This window comes from Anolis sagrei, chromosome 6, assembly GCF_037176765.1.
Source record: "Anolis sagrei isolate rAnoSag1 chromosome 6, rAnoSag1.mat, whole genome shotgun sequence".
Lineage (NCBI taxonomy): Eukaryota > Metazoa > Chordata > Lepidosauria > Squamata > Dactyloidae > Anolis > Anolis sagrei.
Window position 1 is genome coordinate 77448076 of NC_090026.1, and position 20574 is coordinate 77468649.

General features: G+C 39.0%; 1 protein-coding gene across 1 annotated transcript in view; it reads right to left on the reverse strand.

Annotated features, from left to right (window-relative positions):
- Positions 1-15884: 15884 nt before the first annotated feature.
- CDCP1 (CUB domain containing protein 1) overlaps positions 15885-20574 on the reverse strand; it is a 53902-nt gene continuing 49212 nt past the window's right edge. Inside the window, exon 9 of the mRNA XM_060781781.2 lies at positions 15885-19900. Within this exon, the coding sequence (XP_060637764.2) occupies positions 19462-19900 (439 nt within the window). The 3' untranslated portion in view covers positions 15885-19461. The remainder of the gene's footprint in view (positions 19901-20574) is intronic.

Here is a 20574-nt window from a genome sequence, read left to right on the forward strand (position 1 = left end):
TACTTCATAACTGTAATTTTGCTACTGTTATTAATCGTAATGTAAATATCTGATAAGCTGGATGCATTTTCATTCACTGGACCAAATTTGGCACAATTACTCAATATGTCCAAATTTGAATACTGGTGGAATGGGGGGGGGGGTTGATTTTGTCATTGGGGAGTTGTGGTTCACCTAAAATCAAAGAGAATTCTGGACTCCACCAACGATGGAATTGAACCAAACTTGGTACACAGAACTTCCATGACCAACAGAAAATACTGGAAGGTCTTGATGGGCATTGACCTTGAGTATTGGAGTTGTAGTTCACCTACTCAGGGAGCACTGTGGATTCAAACAATGATGAATCTGGACCAAACTTGGCACGAATACTCAGTATGCCCAAATGTGAACACTGGTTGAGTTTATGGGAAATAGACTTGACATTTGGGAGTTATAGTTCACCTACAATCAAAGAGCATTCTGTACCAAGGATAGAATTGGGCCACACTTCCAACGCAGACCCCCATGACCAACAGAAAATACTTTGTATTGTCGAAGGCTTTCATGGCCAGAATCACTAGGTTGTTGTAGGTTTTTTCGGGCTGTATGGCCATGGTCTAGAGGCATTCTCTCCTGCATCTATGGCAAGCATCCTCAGAGGTAGTGAGGTCTGTTGGAACTAGGAAAAAGGGTTTATATATCTGTGGAATGACCAGGGTGAGACAAAGGACTCTTGTCTGCTGGAGCTAGGTGTGAATGTTTCAACTGACCACCTTGATTAGCATACAATGGGCTGACTATGCCTGGAGCAAACTTTTGTTGAGAGGTAATTAGATGTCCCTGCCTGCTTCCTCTCTGTTGTTGTGCTGTTGCAATGTTAAAGTTTTTTAATACTCTGGCTACCGGTATTAAAAAACTCTAAAATTGCAACAGCACAACAGAGAGGAAGCAGGCAGGCCCATTGTATGCTAATCAAGATGGTCAGTTGAAACATTCACACCTAGCTCCAGTAGACAAGAGTCCTTTGTCTCACCCTGGTCATTCCACAGATATATAAACCCTTTTTCCTAGTTCCAACAGACCTCACTACCTCTGAGGATGCTTGCCATAGATGCAGGCGAAACATCAGGAGAGAATGCCTCTAGACCATGGCCGTACAGCCCGAAAAAACCTACAACAACCCAGAAAATACTTTGCTTTCTGATGGTCTTTGGTGACCTCTCTGACACCCCTTCGCGACCCCTCCAGGGGTCCCGACCCCCGTGTTGAGAAATTGCGCTAAGTGATCTTTGGCAAGCCACATTCTGCAAGCCTTAGAACAAGGCAGTGGTAAACCTCAGAATAAATCTTGCACAAAAAACAAACTCATAGGATCACCATAAATGAGCATTCGCTTGAAGACCCATGAGAACAACCATTTCAAAATAGCTCCTTCCATATATCAGGCCAAGATAGGTATCTTGAGAGTTGGCTGTGTTTGTTGGAAGTAAAGCTGAGAAAAGCAACTTTAGTCTTAAGAGACCATATATACTCAGTCTGGCTAAGATAAGATTGCAACAACAAAGTCTGGATTCGCTGTTTCTCTTGTGAGCAATTCCACTGAGATGTCTTGTTGGCTACTGGCAGAAACCATACCCTGAGCCAAATAGATGATCGGTCTGAGACAGGGCTGAATTTCTTCAGTGCGATTTGAAGAAAGTTATAGCCCATAAACTATCCATTATGCATAAGCTGCAAGTCTCAATGCATTGAACTCACAGCTGGTTACTTTATATCTTTTGCTCAAATGCTTAACATACAGCTCATGGCTCTGTTTTGTGAAAAAGGGAACTCCATGACCCAGATTTTCTTTTCCCTCTCCCAATAATTCCAGGAATGGGGGAAGGCTATAAAACAAGTCTGCTTTTGCTGCAAGTCTTACATTTTTATATAGTTTTTACACTTTGAGATTTGGTAAAATTCATCAGTTTCCTGGTAAACAGTTTCCACTAGGTTTTGGAAACATTTACACTCATTGAAGAAGGGGGAAAAATCAAAACAGTCTGTACTTCCAATGGTTGAACCAAAAAGTCTAACCTCTGGCACAATAGCTAGTTTGTGGGCTATAGAAATATTTATGGGTCCCATTTGAAGGATATCACACTATTCTGGTTTTTATTCACCCTGAGATGATGAATATTTTAGCAGCTAGAATAGTGACCCAAGTAAGTACCTTGTCTTGGCAACCATAACTTATTCTACAACTTTCAGACCATCCTTAAATGTCAAGTTTTGGGAAACTTTCCCATTATAACATTTTTGCTTTATAAACATGTTAAAGGGATTGCTTTGGTTCCATAGCAAAGTACGCAATGACTTGTGTGGGCGTTGTGTAATGCTTGTTCACCAAAACAGGACTGGGAAGAATCATTCTGTGTGCTGGAATCATTCATTTAAAGGTTATAGATCACACTAGGATAAAGTAATTGGATCACTTTTCTGTGTGTTCACATTTGCTTAAGTAAGCTTAAGACAAAAAAGTTAAATCAAATAAGGGTTTTAATTCCTGAATTTTAAAAAAGCAGAAAAATAGCACAATCTCTTATAACTGATGGAATGCAATTATCCTTGGATTGGACTCAAAAGGCCTTTGTTGAGTTGCTGGTCCAAACCAATGGAATCAATAAGATATAGTAAAGGTAAAGGTTTTCACTTGACATTAAGTCTAGTCTGGGGTTGGTGCTCATCTCCATTTCTAAGCCAAAGAGCCAGCATTGTCTATAGACACCTCCAAGGTCATGTGGCCGGCATGACTGCATGGAGTGCCGTTACCTTCCTGCCAAAGTGGTACCTATTGATGTACTCATATTTGCATGTTTTCAGACTGCTAGGTTGGCAGAAGCTGGGCTAACAGCTGAAGCCCACCCTGTCCCATGGATTTGAATTGCCAACCATTTGGTCAGCAAGTTCTGTGGCTTAGTGGTTTAACCCGCTGCGCTACTGCGGCCCCACCAATGAGATATATTCAGGTGTAAAGAAGCAATACATATGAAAAATTCTGGATCCTGCAGAAAAGTGTTTATGATATTATCCAAAGGCATGGAGCACCATTACCTTCCCACCCTGGTGGCGCAATGGGTAATAATAATAATAATAATAATAATAATAATCTTTATTTGTACCCCGCTACCATCTCCCCAAGGGACTCGGTGCGGCTTACATGAGGCCGAGTCCACAATACACCCTTGTGCCAGCTGAATAGCTGACTGAAAAGTCAGTGGTTTGAATCCGGGAGCAGGGTGAGCTCCTGTCTGTCAGCTCCAGCTTCCCGTGCGGTGACATGAGAGAAGCCTCCCACAGAATGGTAATACATTTGGGTGTCCTCTGGGCAGCATCCCTACACATGCCCAATTCTTTTACACCAAAAGCGACTTGCAGTTTTTCAAGTCACTCCTGACATGAAAAACAAACAAGCCTTCCTACCAAAGCGGTACCTATTGATCTACTCGCATTTGCATGTTTTCAAACTGCACAAGGTTGGCACAAGCTGGGGTTCACAATGGGAGCTCACCCCATCGTGCAGATTCGAATTGCCGACCTTCTGGTCAGTGAGTTCTACAGCTTAGCAGTTTAAATCGCTGCACCACCGTGGCCCCACAAATGAGATATATTCAGGTGTAAGAAAGCAATACATTTGAAAACTTCTGGATTCTGCAGAAGGGTGTTTATGATGCTGCCCAAAGGCTGTGTAAATTAACCATGCCCAATGTCTAAAGTTGGTACTGCAAACTGCCAATTTTAATGAAACAAAATTTAATTTAAAAACAATACTCAAATGAAGACTCAGATCCTCTTAACATTTTTCCAATTTGGATATATTTGACAATCCTTTGATCCCCAGATACCTGAAAAACATTTGCTCCCACATTCAGCAGTACAAAAATACTACAGCAAGATTGCAGATTGGGGCAGGTTATATGAAATTTTTAACTCCCTTTCTGAAACATATCTACTGTCTTTTGATTCATTTCTGGGTGGAATTCAAAGTGTTGGTTAGGACCTTTAAGCCTTAGATCCAGACTTTAAGACCATGTATTTTCGCTAGAAAATAAAAACTTTTTTTAATTTATGGAAGCATTTGGTTTTTAATATGTTGCAACAGATGGAGCTTTTAATCAATGGAGAATGTTGTGTTTCTATTGTGTTTTAAATGTGTTTTATATGTATTTTTTAAAAGTTTGGTTTAGGTTAAATTGTTTTAATTTTATATTAATAATGTTTTAGTTGTAATATGAAATGACTAGTATAAAATCAGAACAAAATCTGAGGTTTTTGTATCAGTTTAGATGAGGCACTACTTTTTTTAAAAAAAAAAAAAGAGGCAGGCGATCAAGTGAACTCCAAGGTGTAACAAAATTTGAAAATTTTTCTCTTCCTGGTTTGAAAGTCTTATTTCCTGTTTAATTGTGCAGTACTTACTTTGAAAACAGTTGTTATACTCCAGAAACTTCATATTTGTGGCTGCCACAAACTATGTTGAATTGGTTGAGAGACTATGAGATATTCATTGAAAAACTGTAGCAAAATGTGCTGCAGGGTGTCCCACAAAAACAAAGTTTCACACACTTTTCATGTTTTTATGATAGAGCCAATTAGGAAATGACATTTATATCCCAGGAACAAAAATTGTGTTACACGGTGTAATAGGAAAGAGCCAAAAAGGTGATATTGGTGATGTATACTCAAGAAGTATGAGGAAAGCCTCAAGTAAGTTCCTGATTTTTTAATTATATTCCTATTATTATTATTATTATTATTATTATTATTATTCAAATATTAAAGTCATCACATAGCATGATCCAAAGAGTCACTCACTACTCTGCAGCCACAAGGAGTCACTGTTGTTCCAGCTTTCATTTTCATAGATCCAGTCCTGATTGTTTTGAACAATAATGGTCTTCCTGACATTTCAGGCTCTGGGATATGGCTCTTGAAGCCACATACGAGCATACACGGAAACACATGTATCCATATGTGTTAAGGGAATAGCTTTGCATATCTATATATTTCCCAGAATATCTGTTTTGAAACTTTAGAAAAATGAAAATGTTTATCATTAAAGTCCTGGTCTGTAAAAATAATCCAAAATGCCAGCATATCTCTTGATCTATGTAAGTGTGTTTATTCATATATTTGTATACACACACTTAAGATTTTCTATAAATGTCTGTTCTGGTACAGCTGTACCAGGAGCTCCAACTTTATTTGCTTTGTATTAAATGTTTGTTTGCAGTCCTAGGTTTCAGGGACTCTGCAGATAGGTGGCTTCTTTTGGTTGCAGTCATAGGGCAAGTCACCTTTCCATCATCGTTAAGTTTTGGTCCCACTCCTTGCTCAGGGAAATTGGGAAGGGAAGGGAGCCATTTTAGTTAGTCTCAGCAAGGAAAACTAATGTATCGGACGTGTGCAAGCTTCCCCTGTACAAAAGCTTCAACCTTTAAGAATTTCCAGGAAAACAACCCTAAAGACCAAAGAACTCCAGCTGGAGAGTCTACTGCCTTACTGGTAGGTCCACTTGGCGCTCAAGACGCAGTTCGACCCGGTAGTGGAGCCCACATCAGTAAGGGTTAGATTGTAGTCAGCCTGGGAGAAGTTAAAAAGGGGATTTTCCTTTAAAGAAGAAGTTATTGAAGACAGTTGCCTGTCCTTCGTGGGCAAGATTAGGAATTCACCAGTTGCCTAAAAGCTTGGAATCATTTGCTTAACTTTACTGAAGACAAGAGAAGTTTCTGTTTGATTGTTCATTAATAAAAGACTTTGTTGTACTTCACAAGCCATCTAAAGACTATTTGTGGTGAAAACCCTCTGAGAGCTTCTCTTTGGGGGCCCTGGCTTCCCGCTGGGCAAAGCTAGCACGTCCTGTTCTAAAGGAAATTCTTCACAGGCCCAGCCCGCGACAGAATAAGTGCCCAGCCTTGGGAAGAAATGCCTAAAGTAGTGGCTGATAACATTGCTTCTCTCCTCTTAACAAAATATTACAATGGTTCAACCCAGATAATCTGGACCAGAACCATTTAGGGCAGTGGTTCTCAACCTGTGGGTCCCCAGATGTGTTGGGCTTCAACTCCCAGAAATCCTAACAGCTGGTAAACTGGCTGGGATTTCTGGGAGTTGTAGACCAAAACATCTGGGGACCCACAGGTTTAGAGCCCCTGTTTTAGGGTTTTATAGGCTAAAGCCAGCACTTTGAATTGTGCTCAGTAGAAGGTTGGCAGCCAGTGGAGCTGATGCAGCAGGAGGGTTGTGTGTTCCCTGTACACAGGGGCGGCTCAACCCATTACGCAAAGTAAGCACTTGCAGTATAGTTGATTTTGCCCAGGGGCGCTCTTGAGGCACTCTTGGGGGAAAATAGACCTTGACATATGCAAGTTGTAGTTACTGGGATGTATAGTTCACCTAAAATCAAAGAGCATTCTGAACTCCACCAATGATGGAATCGAAGCAATTATGGCACATAGAACTCCCATGACGAAGAGAAAATATATAACAGTGATTGGTTGTGGGGGGGGGGGGGGGGGGGATACTGTTTGCTTACCATTGAAAATTACCTAGGGCTGCCTCTGCCTGTACATTGCTCCGGTGAGCAAACTGGCTGTTGCCTGTTGGTCCACTTGAAGCTTCCGAACAATCTTCAAAGGCAACCCCATGTAGAGCATATTGCAGTAGTCTATTGTTTGGCGTCCAGCATCTACTACTGCCTCACTTTGCCTAACAGGCCACTCCTGGCTGTTAGTTTCTTGGAAATGAAAGTTATTCCTTTCTGAAAAAGTTGACGTCTTCTTGTTGAAGACAAATATTTACCAAGTTGAATCAGGTAGTTAAGATGGTATCAGCCTTTGTTTCAAAAGGAGGCAAATACATCCACTTTCCTGTCATGCTTCTCTGTGAGTGAGTGAGTGAGTGAGTGAGTGAGTGAGTGAGTGAGTGAGTTAGATAACTAGGCACTGTGCTAACTTTCCTATCTAGATATGTAGTTCTTTGAATGACATCTTTTATAATTATTTAAGCTTGACTTTGCTCCTGAATTGCTTAAGCTCAATCCCTCAAGCTAGCACTTGATGCATCTGATTTCCTGAATGGCTGTTGCTGATGCTTTTTGCTTTTAGGAAATTACACCCCCACCCCCACCCCCCAACAACACTGTGTGCTTTGATTAGCTGTTTGTACTGGTTTCCTCGCTGACGTGCACACATTCTATATTGCCCAATATAACTAATATCCTATATTGCCCAATATAGTTTAAAGTCCTGCAGGCAGAACTCCACAATGTCACCATACTCTCACATACATGGTCACGGACACATAATTTTGTTATAATAACCCTACTGAATGGTCACTTGGAGTCTGCTGGGGAGCAAAGGACATTGGAGAAGTGACCAGCCATGTCCACAGCTAGAAACTGAGCAATAACATCATCCCACAAGATTCCACTGAAGCTGTAATTGGGCTGCAACTGGCTATAGGGCATCGCCAACTGCTTCTCCGATTCCCTGCTCTCCACCAGCCAGCAGCCATGGAAAAGGGCCATCACAGCAAAACGTTGAAGTTCTAGGAGGGCAGAATTTTACATTGTTGCAGAGGGTGACAAAAAATCAGCCTCCATATCAACCAAAAGAAAAAAATTAAGACATAGCCAACATAGTGTCAATGTATATACAAGGGTTGAATGAAATGTAATGCCTCCACCTTCATAACTCTTCAACAGATGGCAGTACTGATATGCAGCAGCTACTGGCTTGTTCAGTAGACTCTCTTCTACAGTTCCATTTTGGCAGGAAGCATTGAACGGTTGTGTTGTTAAAGTGTGAAGTATAGAATTCTTGACAGCAGAAGGTGTCATCCCAAAGGAGATTCATCAGAGAATGCAAGCTGTGTATGGTGATTGTGTTGATGTGAGTACTGTGTCTTCGTTGAGCGAGTAAGGTTAAAGATGTTGAGGTGGGAACATCTGACTTGTGTGACAAAGAGTTGGATGTCCCGTGACAGCAATCACCAAGTTTCACAAGCAAAAGTTGACAGATTGATTCAGGACGATCGTCGTATCACTCAGAGAGAAATCTCAAGCTTAATCGGCATTTCACAAGAACGTGTGGTCACATTATTGCTTTGCGTGGCTATTGGAAGATCTATCTGTGCATGATGGGTTGCGGAAACAGAGTGTCGACTTCTTCCGTGACGGCTTCAGAAAATTTGTTTATTGTTGACAGAAATGTATCCAATTGTCTAGTGATTATGTCGAAAAGTGAATAGTGGTAGTTAAAGAGCACATTCTAAAAATTATTTCTGCGTTTGATTTTAATATTCCCATCCAAACCATCTTGCCTTAGAAAGCCCCAAGACATTTGAGAAGTTGTTATAGGTTGACAGGTGACTTGAAGGCACATATATGAGTGTTGAATGAAAAGTAATGCCTCCACCTTCGTTACTTGGGTTTGAATGGGAATATTTTAATAAATCAAACGCAGAAATAATTCTTAGAATGTGCTCTTTAACTACCACTATTTACTTTTCCACATAATCACCAGACAATTGGTTTCTGTCAACGATAAACAAGTTTTCTGAAGCCATCACGGAAGAAGTCGACACTGTGTTTCCGCAACATACCATTTCCCAAAATGTCTGATTTGTGTATTTGCATGTGCCTTCTAGTCACATGCCAGCTTTTGGCGACTCTCTAAATTTCATTGGATTTCCTTAGGCAAGGAATATTCAGATGCAATTTTCCAGGTCCTTTCACAACACTTGGTATTCATTGTCAGTCTACCATCTAAATATTGACCAGAATGGACCCTACTTAGCTTCCAGGATTGTACAGGTGCCTTTAGGATACATGGGGAACTTATCACTTGTGTTTGCGACCAACAAAATTTTGGCCATTCTGTGTTAATTAATAATGATGAAAGAAACAGAAGTATTTATATGTTCCTCTGTCATATAGATTATTTCACAAACCAGAGTAGGAATCTTAATGATTCTATTGAAAGGAGTCGAGCTCTGCCTGTCTACAATTGTAAAGCCTCCTTAACAATAGAACAAAACTGGGGGGTCTTTCTTGGATTTAGGAAAAGGAAGTAAGATGCTAGAGGTCAATGGAGTTTTTCCTTCTGTTGTCTCTAAACTATGTTGCACAATGTATAATTTCCCCACCATGACATTACATTCATCCTAGTCTCAGTAGCCTGGAAAAGATTAGCTGAGCATAATTTTATTTTTAAAAAAGGGAAGGGGAAAACCCAACAGCAACAACTTCTTTCTCAATCTGCCTTCTAAGCAAACGCTTCTGGCTTCCTTTGACTCTGGGGCAGAAGCCTTCAGCATCTGGAATGATCTGCGTTTGTACAAGCCCAATATGCATAGATAGACAGATATGAGTGCCCTTGATGGCACTATTATCACAGCAGATGAAATGCTGAATAACATCTAATTTCTGTTTTCATAAAAGTATCCATGTTTGTCTCTTGCAGTATAAAAAGGAAGAAAGGGGATGGGGAAGAATTGTAGCACCACATTTAAAACTAAACCGTCTTTATTTTTGCATGAGGTTTTGTGGCTATAGACCACACATCCTCAAGCTGCACTCCAGCTGTTTTGGCCTCTAACTCCCAGAAGCCCTAGCCAACTTGTTCAATGGTCAGGAATACTGGGAGTTGGAGACCCAAACAGCTGGAGGGCCACAGTTTAAGGATGCCTGCAGTAGACCCATCTCTTCATATATAGCAGTGGGATTAATAAGCCTCTGGTATTTATTTCTAGGAGTGGGCTATAATGTAACAGGATTCAGAAAAGAATTAGGGCAAAAGTCATGATTTGCATCTTTTTGCATCTACAAAAGCTTATGCAAAAATATATTAAAAAGTAGTTTTCCTTTCTCCCCTTCTTTTCCTCCTTTTGTCTGCTTTTTCTGTGTGTATGTCTGTGGCAAAGTAACAGCTTTTAAGGTGGAAGTTTGGCAGGAAAAATATATCCTTCTTTTCTATGCATGATATTCCCAATCCTAATTTCTAACCTCCACATGGCATATCATGCCATTTGAGCATTAGGGTTTTACCTGAATCGTGTTTACAAATATACTGGCAATTTACTTCACCAACATCAAACCCTTCAACTGGGTTTTGCTTGAATTTATTTATTTATTTATTTAGGACTTTTATATCCCGTTCTTTTCTACCTCCGTGGAGGGACTCAAAATGGCTAACAACAGCAAAAATTCAATGTCACAAAATAAATAACATTTTTAAAACAACATATATAATAAATAAGTTATAAAATACATATAAAAAACAGTTCACCGAGTTAAAAACATCATCCAACTCAATCCAAACATTGTGGTCCAATAACTCTTAGTCTTTACCGGTTCAATCCATCAATCTGCGAATGTCTGATTCCAAAGCCAGGATTTCAGTTTCTTCCTGAAGGTCAGGAGGGAGGGAGGCAGACCTAACCTCATTGGGGAGAGAGTTCCATAGCCGGGGAGCCACCACAGAGAAGGCCCTGTCTCTCATCCCCACCAAGCGCAACTGCAAAGGTGGTGGGACTGAGAGCAGGGTCTCTTTGGAAGATCTCCAGAATAACCTCAATTCATCCTCTACTGTTTCACTTTTTCAGCTACTTTTTAAATGTCCTAGTTTCCGGCTAGTCCTTCCTTTCCTCAATCTTCCCACAGCTTATTTCAATTGCTACAAACTGAGTTCAAAGTACACAAGTATAGTTTTCACTCAGTTAATTTAGCAGAGGGAGAGAAGATGATGGAAACTCATCCTTCCCAGTACACTTGGGCAAAAGCAAACTGCTACAGCTTCTCCTAGCTTATGCATTCTTCCCCATTAATAACTTTTGCTATGTTAACCACACCCTGGTGTTACTTGGCCACATCTGTTCAGGCTTTCATCTGTGGTAGCTCTGTTTTTAGGCGTGAATGAATATGTGTATACTCATACACACGGAGAAATTGAGAGAGAGAAGAGAGCCAGACAAGCTGCCATGGGCCCAGAAAACTATGATTAATGCCATGAATCATACCATCATTAATGAAGCCGTTACTCCAAATAACTTGTGACTAGCCTCAACTGGGCATTAATCATACCTGGCAATGGGGAGTTAGTAACTGGAAGGCAACGCATACGGCAGAAAATAGAATCAGTATCTCTCACACAATTTACCAGTCAGTGAAGAATCACCCGAAGCTCTCTTTTTTTTCAAGATTGCCATGGCAGACTATCCAGCATGTCCTAACAAGCATACATCTGGCAATTAAAACTATTCTCCTCCCACCTTGTACAATTGCTGCAGTTGAATGGAGTCTGATTTAACACAGCTCCTTGGATCACACTCAAGCCCAGGTTCAGATAGAATGGCATGAAGGAAAGGTGTGTCACAGTCAGGAAGAAGAGAACAGAGTGAACCTTCCCAAATTATTGAGTTTCCACCTGAGCTTAACTGAACACCAGATATTTCTTTACATTATTACTCCAAGGAGCCATCAAGCATACACTTTAATACTCTACAATTACTGGCATTCTGCCTAGATTTGATTTGAGTATTCCAGACCAAGCAGATTTCAGTGCTGCCATAAGGTAAAATTCTATTTTCCACTAAAAGAGATCAGGTTTCCAAGAGACTATCAACGTCCTCTGTTGTTTGTGGAATTGATTACCTGTATGGTATCATCAGTAAGTCCAATAATACCATATCCATTAGAAGGGTGGTTATTTCCCACAGCTCCCTTTCCTAGTAATCTCTCAGTTGTCCAGTTCTGCATCAGAACTGTTCTATGAGATTTTATTTTTATTTGCCAAATTTATATCTCACCCTACTCAACCCTGAAGGGGACTCAGAGCGGTGCACATAAAGGCACAATTCGATGCCAAACACTACATACAATACATGTCCAGAAAATAAAAACATATTCACTAAAACATCCAGATATTTATTTATTTTGTACCAAAAGCATTGCATAAATAAGTATAAAACTGACAAAAATAGAAGGAGCACAAATGGCTAAATATTTTTTGACCAAAATCGGGCAACGACAACTGCATTGTCTGTAACTTTAAACAATTTTTCTTCTGTACTTCAGGCAGGACATTGTGGACAAGCATACAAGTTCAGAGTTCTCTGTTCTGCTCCACAGTCGCACAAGGTGGAGGATTCTTTTAGGTAGTGCCATTTTACTAGGTTGTCTTTTGATCTGCCAGCTCCATTTCTGAATCTGTTCAGGAACTTCCAAGTTACTCATTCTTGGTTGCCCTGGGAGTCAGTCTTTCATGTGTGTGTGTGTGTGGGGGGGGGGGGGGGAGGGGGTGATCCATTTGGGATTTCTTGGTTTAGCTGCCCAGAGGGATACTCTTGCTGTTGCTGGGGGAACATTAAGAGGAGTGGTGGTTCTCAGGAAACTTTTTTATTGATTTAAGTCTACTTGGAGGAGGCTCATAGCCATGCGGTAGATGGCTTTCACAGTGTTCAACCTTATTTCTCTCGCAGTTACTGGAACGTGGAAAGATGTTACTGGAATGAATATAAAAGTAGAGTGTTGTTTTTTTTTTTTGTTTGCCCTGACTTTGTGTAGGATCTCTCCAGGACTATTTCATCCTGAGTGAAAAGGATGTCAAAGAGAATGGTTAGGTGCCTTCTGAGGAAAAGAAATCTTGTGGCACTAGGAAGATTAGCAGATATATTCTGGAATAAGATAACTATATCAGATCTGCACTTTCTGTTGTATCTTTTTGATATGTTATACAACTTTATTTCAAATGTTCTTCAATACAGTGCATTATGTGTAGAACTCAGCGACCCAACCATGTTTGAACAAAGGGACAACAACATGGTCTTAATTGAAACAACAATATAGCTTTTTTCTTCTATCACCATCCTTGCATATCATGCTTTATTATTATGTGCCAAGTTGCCCATTCTTGGTTTGCCTCTGGAGGAAGACCCTCATGGGAGAGGCATCCAATTGGGAAAAATATCTGCTAAAACGTATCAACATTTAAAAATGTTAAAACATCCATTAAAAACATATCAAGATTAAAATTATTAAAACCACATAATCCAATCCAGTATGGTATCAGTATGAAGCCAACAGTGCTACAAGTTGTGTTGCCAAGGGATGCCACAATGAAGCTGGCCTTCTACCATTTCCACATACAGCTTATTGCTCCATTAATGGGACACAGGAGGCACTTTGAATACCACCAATTTGAATTGAGAGTGAAGTTAATATCCAGTGAAAGCCCTTTAAAACTAGTGTGATACAGTTTCTATGGGATGAGGGTGAGTTTGTATTTTCCAGAAGTGCTTAGTGTCTTCCATGTTGGCAGTGCTTTGAATCTACTAAGGATTTCAGTATGAAATTTCAAGGAGATATGCCAGGGCTGAAACCTATTCCCCCAAATACGTTCAGTTTCTTGGACTAGTTTCTATAAAATCCTGACCTAACACCCAAATGGAATTATTGTTCCATTGGCATGAAAGTCACTTGCCATCATTGATTTTGTCCCCTGAGTTCACAGAATCATAGAATTGGAAGAGGCCACGAAGACCATCCAACTCTACCCATTGCCATGGAGCCACACTCAATCAAAGCACTCCCAACAGGTGGCATCCATCTCTGTTTAGAAACCTACAGAGAAGGGGACTCCACCTCACTCCGAGGCAGAAAGAGCTGATCCACTACTGAATAGCTCTTTCTGTCAGGAGTTCTCTAATATTTTGACAGAATCTACTTTTCTTCAATTTTTTTTTTGTAATGCAGTTTGCAGCAATTGAGGTCATCTGAGGATAAGAGAAGAAAGCAGAAAGAGGAGACAGAAATTAGAACAATTGAAAAAGTGAGGCAACAGAGGATTAATTGGGACTGTCCCGGACAAATCCTATCAAACAAATGAATTTGAAAAATGTATTTGAGAAATATGCTTATTTTATTTCTTATGGCTACTTAAGCCAGAATTAGAACTAAGAAAAAGAAGTCAGTTTTGTCTTCAACCTTACAGTGAACTTAAAAAATAATAATACTTTGGTAGGGCAGGTGGTTATATACAGTGATGTTATCACAGTGTCAAGCACCCTTCTATGGAAAAGGCAGGGAATATATTAAAAACTGCTATTTTTATATTTTAAGCACAATTAATAATTTTAAACACAACTAAAGCTCTCATTTAGGTTAAGAAAATAAAGGACAGAGATAAAAGCTGCATTTTCAAGCTGCTGAACAGTGATGCTTTATCCTATTTCCTCCCCCGTTCTTATATAAGACATTCTAATTATCCAATATCGAAATAGGTTTCATTAAAGAAAAGTGACACTAAATTGCCTCTTAATTTACATCAGAAATAAATCCACCAAGTATTCTTGGTTTTTTTTATAAAAGTCTAATTAGGTTGTTTTAAACACACACATTGCCTGTAGAATTATGTACTTGGTTTTAAACAGCATCATGTTCTGAGATAAAGGGAGTCAGTTATTAAAACTTTAATAATGCACTTGCGGCAATCTTGTTTTCAAAGTAATTTGCCAGCAAAGTACAAAGAGAAAACAGTGTTTGTGAACCAAACTAGCCTAATATCTATTTAACAAAATAGAAAATAATTGTGAAGCCATAGCAAATTAAGTACAATATATGTATTTCTTAAGTACCTAAAGACCCTAGAGCAGTGATTCTCAACTTTTTATGACCAGGGATCACTTGTATAAGGACCACTTTGACCAGGAACCACTTGACCAGAGACCACTTGAACAGGGACTACTTTGACCAGGGACTAGGGACTCACCAAAAGGGTCACAAATCAGTTTTTGGTCAACTTTAGATTCAGTTTGGTTATTTGGGATGCTGATTCAGTAAATGGCATTGGATAGACCATATCAGTTCTAGTTTCCAATACAGAACATATGCCATTCAGTAGTTGCCATCTGCTCGCCCACAGAAAACCATATTTAATAATCTAGAGCTGATGTGATGGTAGTAATCTTTCATGGGTAGGCAGCCTCTCCCCTCCCAACATCCTAATTGCCTCAGCACTATAAGAAGGCTTCACAAGACCAATCGATCTACTTGCTGCGTGGTTTTGAGGCAACAGTGTAGTAATGGGAGGCTGCAGACCATATTTCCATTCTTGTGAACCACTGGTGGTCCATGGACCACAGGTTGGGAACCACTGCCCTAGAGGCATCAAATATTGTTGGACCTTGAAAAGTATGCAGGGCAGCTCTGGTTAGTACTTGGATGGATGCCACAAAAGCTCGGTCCTCAAAACCCAGGAAACTTGCTTTGGAAGACAGGTCCTTTGCTTTCAAAATTTCAACAGATTCAAACACAGCAACTTGACGTCTTCCTGGGATGCCCTCAATGGAAAACATCACAGCTACATTGGAGGCTTCATCTCCTTTGTTCTTCTTCTGGGAAGAATGACAAAAAATGAACACTCCTACTTCATTATTTCCAATTTATCACAAGTGGAAAGGTGATTCTGGAAAGCCTGTGATGGAAGCTAAGGAGTGGCATTTCTTACTTCTTTTTCCCCCTTACACTATTAAAAGAAATTCTGAAAAAGGCTAATCTTGATGCTATTAACAAATGTCTCTGTTTCTTTGAGTATGAAGACTATTAAGCAACACCTAGCCCGTGTTAGGGCTGAAGAACCTCATTAGATATTGGACTACACCTCCCATCATTCCTGAGCATGGAATAAACAGAAAAAGAACAAAAAGGGAACAATGAGCAAGGTTTCCTAGGAGCAAGGAAGATTCAACAAACAGGCCATCTATTGATTAAATAACCTGAAATGATCCTACATTTTTGCAATAACCAAACTACCATCACCAGGATTTTAAAGGTGGCTCAACTTACTTGTAATCATGACAAGTGGTTGTGACTGTAAATATCATTTATTTCATTAAAAAATATATACATCAGCTATATTTTGCATCAAGATGTACCTTTACATTGTACCCAGAAAATGCAAATTAAATAAAACACATAATGTCAGAGGAACTTAAAAAATGTACAGTCTTATCCGACTACATTAGGGTTTCAATTACACACAGAAGTGTCACACATATTTACAACAGGCATCTCTACATTAAGGCAATACTTTATACACTTCTTTTTTAAAAGATGAAAGAGAAATATATACACTGAATAAATTATGAGAACAGAATAGAAAATGTTAAGACTAGAAAATAACCAGATAAGACATTGGATGGGAATAATGAACAAAGATTACAATCCAGCAATTTGAATGTATTGCATAATGTTCTGGTGGATGAAAGTTACAGGAGCCACCCCATTAGCCCAAAGGCAGTGTTTGTCTTGTTGCTGTGAAACAACATTCATTGATGTTGCCAGGAAATGATTTTCCATGCAATTCCAGAAAGAGAATGTTTTAGAGTCTGTTTATACTTTCGAAAACACAGTCATAATCTTCTACAAATTTCACAATCTGCACATAGATGTTTAATGGAACTGAATGTCTGCCACTGTTTTCCTTTTTGAGGGTATCTGAAGCAAGAATACACGTGCTTCAGTTACCCTCAAAAAGGAAAACAGTCAGCACAGATTAATATCACACCCTAATGTTTACCAAAAGCTCCAATGATTTTCCCAGGACAGTTGAACTGGAAATACACTCTGTGTTTTAATCTAAATTTTAATGGAAATATTCTGGGTGCTGATCCCTATCTCCATATTGGATAGTGGAGACTAAAATGGACCAACATGGGCTGGCACAAGTATTTATTATTGTCAAGCTGAAATGCAAGTTCCAACAAAGATTTTGCAATAGAAACATGATAAAAATAGCCCTATGAGACCATCCAAATATGATTCTACAGTTTAACTCAGTAGCTTTCAACCTGTGGTCCCCAGATGTTTTGACCTACAACTCCCAGAAATCCTAACAGCTGGTAAACTGGCTGGGATTTCTGGGAGTTGTAGGCCAAAACACCCGGGGACCCACAGGCTGAGAACTACTAGTTTAACTGAAGAGAGCCAACTGCATGGAGCAGAAGTAATATCAGTGCTCAGAAAAGGTATTTTTAGGATTAAAACTCCCATAATATCCACAGGCAGAATTAGTAAAAGGGTTCTTGGAGTATTTATTTTATATAAATCCATTATTTGAAATTTTAATGTAAACAATATAAACTTTACTAATAGCATCAAAGTTATATATGTATAAATCAGAAGCTCAAAGATAATTGGATCAGGCAATAAATATAGCTGTAAAAGTATATTTGTGCCTTAGCATCGCAATATTTTGCTTCATCTGCTCATTGCTGTGCAGAAGGGACTTCCGAAATTTCCCTGAGTTTTCAAGATCAAGACAGCGTGGAGAGGGCTGCTTCTGTAAATGAAGTGGATTTGCATCCCTACCACATATACAGTGGAGTATCACCTAACACATTTGGATTCTAGCCACTAATTCTGCTTGTAAAAACCACACCGGCACACTGTGCTACCGATCCCTTGCTTAACAGCTGCTGAGGTTATGCAAGGAATTCTTAGGCAATTGTTATATGGTGAAGTGCAATTAAGAAATGCTGATTCCAAGAAGCCTCCAGAAAGCCCCAGGGAACAGACTTCACCACAAAATAGAAGATGCTCAATATTTTTGAGTGAAACATTTGCATGGCAGTTGGTAAGAATATTTCTTCACAATCAAAAGCAAAAAATGCTAATAAAAATCCAGTCTTTCCAAATTTATATTCAATCATTATCATTATGCCAGTGTTTTATTCATAATAATCCCTTCAAATGGAGTTTATTGCAAAATAAAGTATGTACCACCAAATCCGGATGGCTACCATGTCCATCAGGCAGTCAAACAACTGCAGGTTTTAATTAATAGCTTCAGCACCTTGGATAGTTCCTTTAAAGCTAGCAAAAGTCTGGAATGGATTCATTGCCTCACTGGCATGGGAGGAGATTGCCATTGATGATGCATATAGCCCAAGATGCAGTACTTGAATACAGAGTTTGACTTGTACCAATTAGGGCTTTGATGGCTATAGTCATATTTATTAAATTTATTTAATAGAGGTTGTTTTTGTTAATTTTATATGTCTGGTTTTATGTAAATGTGTTATTGATTTTATATGTTATGTATTGCATTTTATGTGTTGCATGGCACCATTGTGTGCTATTTTGTAAGCCTCCCCAAGTCCCTATGAGAGATGGTGGCAGGATATAAATATTATTATTATTATTATTATTATTATTATTATTATTATTATTATATCTGCATTATCCCTGCAAACAGAATGATTGTTTTCATTGACAGTGTTTCTGTATCTGGAGGCAAGGACCTAACTATTGTTTTTTTTTATAAGCACAAAATTATCTTATTTTTACAATGTAGTTTGTGGGAAATTTCACATCTACAGAAAATGGCTAAGAAACTACTACCTACACCCATCATGTTTTATGTATACTGATTTGTTGGGAACCGCCTTGAGTCGCCAATTGGCTGAGAAAGGTGGTATACAAATACAGTAAATAAATAATAATAAATAAATCATCCTTTGCCTTGGGCCAGGCTGATGGAAAGTCGAATCCAGTATTTTCTGTATATTTGCTGAGGATTGGTGGAATTGAATTTTTATAAGGCACTGAGTGTTTTTCTCCTGTTAAAAGCACATTTTGATACTATAGGTTGACAATCAAACATAAGGCAACCCATTTCTTATACGGATGAGGTTTAATGCTGGAATAATATATTTCTTTGTATGACATCCTTGGCACTATCCCAACATTTTTTAAAGCACCACTGAGAATAGCCAGTAAAAATTCACAACATTCTTTCCATATAAAATTAGCAGGAAAAATAAAAATGGAATGCCCTTAATTGTACATATTCTGCACAACTGACAGAAAGTAGATAAAGAGCATTCTTCCTTTAAAACTGCTGCTTAATTGTGCAGATGACTAACTCAATAATGAATACAACCCTTGGACACGAACTACGAAATAAAAATCCATAAATAATACAACTAACATTCTTTTGGCAGAGCTCCAGTTAGGAGAGCGGTCCTCCTGATACAATTTTTTTTGGCACAAGTATTCCTTCAACTCCATGACACCCAATCTTTGCCAAGATAGATAAGAAATCAACTGGTGTTTTGATTGTGTTGATCTGTAATTCCATTTTAATATACAATACCTGGTCTCCCGTCTTTACTTTTTGAAAGAAGTCTGTTCTTAATCAAAGACTGAAAATGCATTTTTTGCTGTTGATTTCCATATTCAAAATACACATCCCTATGGAATGTGCTAAGGCAATTTCAGCTCTGGAAGTTCATTGAAAAGACTGAAAAAAGATGAAAACAAAGGTAAAAAAAGAAGAACATATTGTTTCAGAGGTGTTCTCCTTTTAAACACACCACACACACAGTCAATTGTCAAGACTGGATTGCTTCTTTGAACCTGAGAAGTCATTGGCATAGAGGTTATAATGCAGAATTTTCCTGTCCATTGTCTTCAAGCAAGGGCTTGCTGCCCACATTTCCACTGACATTCACATCGCCATTGCTCTGAGGTTCCCTGGCTGAACGGTGTGTAAAAGTATAGTTCTCATTGTCAGTCAGTAACATGAAAGAAGACTCCTCCATATTGGGCTCTTTGGATGCCTTCCTCAGTGGAGGCGGGGAAGGTGGTTTGGTACTCATAGGGCCAGAAAAGGGCTGGTACACCCCAACCGCAGCAGTTTCTGGTATTGTAGATGTGTCCAGCAGGTGTCCATAAACCATGGATTCATCAATAACTGCATAGATATGCGACTCATTATTTTTCCGATCCTTCTTGAACAGTCCCTTTCGCCCGGGTAATTGGGTGTTGACATTGGTATTATATACGCCTACCATTGGGGTTGGCCCTTCCTTTTTCCCGCTGAGAAAAATAGAAAGAAGACAGAAAAAACATTAAACATATGCTGCTTTTGCATTTAAACATCCATACACATTTTCCATTTCATGGCCTGCATCTGCAAAGTGTGCTACGCTATTCTGACCAAGCAAAAAAGAGTTGCATTTATTTAGCGTGGTCTCTTAGATGCCTAAGTTCCAGTACATACAATGATGTAGTATGCTTTATATGAAATGGAAAATTAAGGGTTGGCTTTTGGATTTTTCAAATATTTTTTAATTGTTTTTATTGTGGTTATATAGATTACATAAAGTATTTTTCAAATATTTTTGAACCAAGGTTGACTGAATCTGTACGTGCAGAATACAAGATTATGAAGGTCTAACTGCAATTTGATATCTTGTTTCCCACTTACTCATTCCCAAGCTCGGACCAATATATATATGCATTTTACATAGGGAGTAACTACAACTTCAAATGAATAATAATGCTCTATTTCTCAATATAGTCTTTCCCCAAGCAGACTGGGAACTTCCTGGAGCTGTGGTTTGGATTTTCAAAGCTTTGTCTTTATCAGTCCCTTGCCTTTGGATAGACTTGTTCATGTTCTGTTACTGATTAATCCATCAGGACTGTTTATGGTGAATGAATACAGCTTTCTACCATATAAGGTAAATACTAGACTGTGTCATTTTTAT